The sequence below is a fragment of the Myotis brandtii genome, unplaced genomic scaffold, assembly GCF_000412655.1.
Source record: "Myotis brandtii unplaced genomic scaffold, ASM41265v1 scaffold988, whole genome shotgun sequence".
NCBI classification, from domain to species: Eukaryota; Metazoa; Chordata; class Mammalia; order Chiroptera; family Vespertilionidae; genus Myotis; species Myotis brandtii.
The window spans coordinates 332803-337293 of NW_005372109.1; the positions used below are offsets into that span (position 1 = coordinate 332803).

Genomic DNA, 4491 nt, shown 5'->3' on the forward strand with positions numbered 1-4491 from the left:
GGGGGGGCGGTGAAGAAACCAGGTTTTCCGTGGAGAAGGGGGGAGCCGCGGTCGAACATGGGGTTGAAACAGGACCTGGAGGCTGTGTATCCTAAGAGCTCACATTGATACAGTCGATCGCCCGGCCGGCCGGGGTGGCTCAGTGGTTGAGCACCGACCTGGGAACCAGGAGGTCAGGGTGCGATTCCCGGTCAAGGGCACGTACCCCGGGTTGTGGGCTCCATCCCCAGTGTGAAGCGTGCAGGAGGCGGCCGATCCACGATTCTCTCCCCCCCTCATGGATGTTTCTACCTCTCTCTCCCTCTCCCTTCCTCTCTGAAATCAATAAATATATATATATATTTTTTTTTATTAATTTCAGAGGGGAAGGGAGAGGGAGAGAGAGAGAGAAACATCAATGATGAGAGAGAATCATGGATCGGCTGCCTCCTGCACGCCCCTCCCTGGGGATGGAGCCTGCAACCCGGGCATGTGCCCTGACCGGGAATTGAACCGTGACCTCCTGGTTCACAGGCTGACGCTCAACCACTGAGCCACGCAGGCCGGGCAGGGCAGCTCTCTTAAGAGCTTGACCCATGGCAAGACGTCAGGCTGCTAACGAGGCTGGAACCTGCCTGTGCTCTCCAGAACCCCTCCCCGCTCTCCCTGTTCTTTGTGGCTCTCAGCTTCCAACCTTGGGCTGAGCCCAGCCCGTGGACCACAGCTGTCACCCCGCTTGGCAGGGACACCGGGACCCTTGGCCAGCGGGCCCGGCCTGCAAAGCTGCTGGGTTTCCCAGCTGCCCTGGCCACCCTAGGAGTTAGTTCTCCCCCAGCTGGACAGGGCCTGGCGGCCTTGGCTCCCAGCCTCCCCCTCCCCCGCCTCGCAGAGTGACAGCCCCACAGAGGCCAGGGCTGGGGGAGGGAGCCCAGCCCAGCCTGTGCGAGGGACTCGCTGACCTCGTCAAAGGTGATTTCTTCGCAGTCCCAGTTCTCGATGTTGAAGAGCATGACCACTCGGCCGTACTTGTCCCGACTGGAGAGGACGCCGGGGTAGCCGGCCTCCACGGTGCAGCGGACGGCCTCCAGGGACAGGCTGTCGAAGAGCTCGGGGTACTGCAGCCGGAAGTGCACGTAGCCTGGTGCGGGGAGAACAGAGGGGCCCCTCAGGGAACCAGCCCATCCTGGGGGGGAGGGGATCCCGAGGCCTGCGTGGGACCGAGCAGGACACCCCCTCTCTGGGATAATTGCCGTGGGAGTCAAGACTCTAGGCCGGAACATCATTGGTCAACTGCCCACAGGTGAGGTGGGACCCTAAATCTGAGGACGGCACCTACTGGGTCTTCCTCTCTCCCACGGGCAGGGGCTCAGGTGTCTCCATTGGGCACAGGGTGAGCTGAGTGGGGTGAGGAGAGGATAAAATCAAACCCCAAGCCCTAGCTGGTGTGGCTCAGTGGATAGAGCACTGGCCTGCGGACTGAAGGGTCCCGGGTTCAATTCCAGTCAAGGGCACACGCCCGGGTTGCGGGCTTGATTCCTAGTGTGGGGCATGCAGGAGGCAGCCAATCAGTGATTCTCTCTCATCATTGATGAGATGATGATGTCTCTCTCCACCCCCCTTTGCTTTCTCCCGCCTCTCTAGTCTATCACCAGTGGATTTCATGTAACCCACCTATGTCCCTCCTTTGATTGCCATGTATAAATACAGATGTAACCCGCCAATCTCCGGAGCATTATCTCAATCCATTGAGGTTCTGCTTCCCAGCATATGTCAACAGTTTGGCTCAAATAAACTCACAAAAATTCTTTACAGGTTTGATTGTTTTTATGTTAACACGGTTCTACTCATTGAGTCCTAAGACTGAGAGGACAGGAGCCAGATCTCTAGGAATCTGGTCCTGCCCCACTCATTCATTCATTCATTCACCTGCCCCATTCATTCATTCATTCATTCATTCATTGTCACAGCTGACAGTTTCAAGGGGAAAGATAAGGAGGCTCAGAGACAGGGAATGGGAGGGACGCAGGGGGGTCAGTGTGAGCTGTGGCTGCGTGAGGGTCAGCACCACCCTCCTCACCTCCTCTCCTCCCCCAGCTTCCCAGCGTGGCCTCACCTCTGAGCAGCTGGTAGGCGCGCTCCACGTGGAACTTCCGGGCGCGGATGAAGCGCAGGAAGAAGGCGCTGTCCTTCCCCCGCACCTTCTCGGCCACCGCGCGGGCCAGCTCCTGTCCGGAGGCCGCCTGCTCCCGCACCAGCTCCTGCAGCGCCCGCACTGCCTCCTCCCGCGTCTCCTCCCTCTCGTTCAGCTCGTCCTTGGCCTGGAACAAAGTGGGAGCAGGAAGTCGCGGGTAGGTGCTGTGCGGGGCGGGACACACGCACACAGGGTGAGACCTCGCTGGGGACACCTGGTTGTATTGGGAGAACATTAGGTCCATCTGTCCATCTGCTCATCCTGGCTTGTTGGCAGGACGTAGCCAATGGTCTGAATGTCTGTCATCATAACAGCCTGCACTTACGGGAGCCCCTGGTTAGCACTCTGCCCAGTCCTTGAAGTACATTGTGTTTTTCACCCATGAACCAGGTCACAGCTTGATTCCCGATCAGGGCACATGCCCTGGTTGCAGGCTTGATGCCCAGTAGGGGGCGTGCAGGAGGCAGTCGGTCCATGATTCTCATCATTGATGCTTCTCTCTCTCTCCCTCTCCCTTCCTCTCTGAAATCAATAAAAAAAAAATTTTTTTTTTTAATAGCCCCAGCCCTGACCGGTTTGGCTCAGTGGATAGAGCGTCTGCCTGAGGACTGAAGGGTCCCGGGTTCGATTCCGGTCAAGGACATGTACCTTGGTTGCAGGCACATCCCCAGTAGGGTAGGTGTGCAGGAGGCAGCTGATCGATGTTTCTTTCTCATCGATGTTTCTAACTCTCTATCCCTCTCCCTTCCTCTCTGTAAAAGATCAATAAAATATATTTTAAAAAAAATAGCCCTAGCTGGTTTGGCTCAGTGGATAGAGCATCGGCCTGCGGACTGAAGGGTCCCGGGTTCAATTCCGGTCAAGGGCACATGCCCGGGTTGCAGGATCGATCCCCAGTAGGGGGCATGCAGGAGGCAGCCAATCCATGATTCTCTCTCATCATTGATGTTTCTATCTCTCTACTTCTCCCTTCCTCTCTGAAGTCAATAAAAATAATTTTTTAAAAAAAGTCCCTAATATCAGAGTCTAGGACGATCCCTGGCTGGAGGCCCCAGGTCCCACATTGGTCTCAGGGAGCCCTGTGGGGGCTGTAGACTTGGATAGGCCGGCTGATGTCTGGCCAGCCCAGCGGCTGCCAGGCCTGACCTCCAGGAGGGCCCCTAGCACAGGCCAGCCCATGAGGTTCAGGACAACCCCGAGAGCTGGGGCAGGACGCTGTCTCCAGCAGCGAGGAGGCCATCAACATCCCCCCCTTGCTGCCTCCCTCACCTGCCCCCCCCCGCCCCCCCGCACCCGCCCTGCTAGAATCTGCAAGGTGTGTGGGGGCAGCTTGCTGCACTGGCCAAAGACAGGCCCATGGTCCTTGGTTGTGAGCCGCTCCAGCTGGGCACGCAGCTGCTGTTCCTCTTCAGGGACCTCGCGGAAGGTGCCGGCCTGCAGGTGTCAGGAAAAAGCAGTGACAGGTTCCCATCAGCCTGAGTGAGCCGAGCCCATGGCGGGCTGGGACCCTACCCTAGGGCTCCGGCCCAAGGGGGCTGGTAAGCCTCCTCGCTGTGGGCGGCGTCCAGGGCCATAGAGAGGTTGTAGGGGAGAATGCCCATGACTGTGGGCAGACCAGGTGTGGAGACGCAGGGAGGGGGCAGGGCAGGGCAGGGGGAAGGTGGGTGGAGGGGAGCCCCAGGGCGCAGGGGTACTCACCCCCCCTGACATGCTGCCTCCAGGAGCCCGAGTCCCGGGCCTCTGTCCTGGGAGAGGGGGTCGGGGCAGCAGTGGATGGAGAAATTGCAGATCTGGTCTCAGAACGGCGGCTCTCAAACTTTCCCACGCATCACAGTCACCTGGGGCATTTGTTGTCGTTCGGCTGATATTCCTTATTTAAATTCACATTCACATTTCATTGATACTTATGTGCTAAGTCTGCCAACAGGCCGGTCTGGCTCAGCCTGGAAAGTAGCCAGTTGGTTTCCGTTTTACAGGCATCTGTGCTGTGCGTGCCTCCCCCCCAAACCCCCCCATCCCTGACTCTTCACACCGTAGTCCTGGACTCCCCCCGCCCCCGCCCCGCAGCCCAGCTGGGCCCCCTGGTGCTCACTTACCTGTTGGTCCCGCAGCTCCTCTTTGAGGCCACCTGGTGCCTGTGTCCTGGGGGAGCCCTTGCGGTCGCCTCCGCTGGGGGCGTGGTCCCGTCAGCAGGCTGGGATTAGAATGTCACAAGGAACTTCTCAGGGCCCATGATTTCCTGTTCAATCAGGCTCACGGGAGGCCCAGATTGGGGCAAGCACAGCACCAGGGGGGTGAGGGGGTCGGCCCGGGTCCTCTGG

General features: G+C 58.9%; 1 protein-coding gene across 2 annotated transcripts in view; it reads right to left on the reverse strand.

Annotated features, from left to right (window-relative positions):
* RLBP1 (retinaldehyde binding protein 1) overlaps positions 1-4491 on the reverse strand; it is an 8878-nt gene extending 4387 nt beyond the window's left edge. Inside the window, exons 1-5 of one of the 2 annotated variants that reach the window (XM_014533558.1) lie at positions 4267-4491; positions 3869-4113; positions 3478-3604; positions 2093-2299; positions 939-1117 (exon numbers count right to left, since the gene is read on the reverse strand). In XM_014533558.1, the coding sequence (XP_014389044.1) occupies positions 939-1117; positions 2093-2299; positions 3478-3604; positions 3869-3880 (525 nt within the window). In that variant the 5' untranslated portion in view covers positions 3881-4113; positions 4267-4491. Of the gene's footprint in view, positions 1-938; positions 1118-2092; positions 2300-3477; positions 3605-3868; positions 4155-4266 lie in introns of those variants that run through there. The other variant, XM_014533559.1, reaches the window with a different exon arrangement.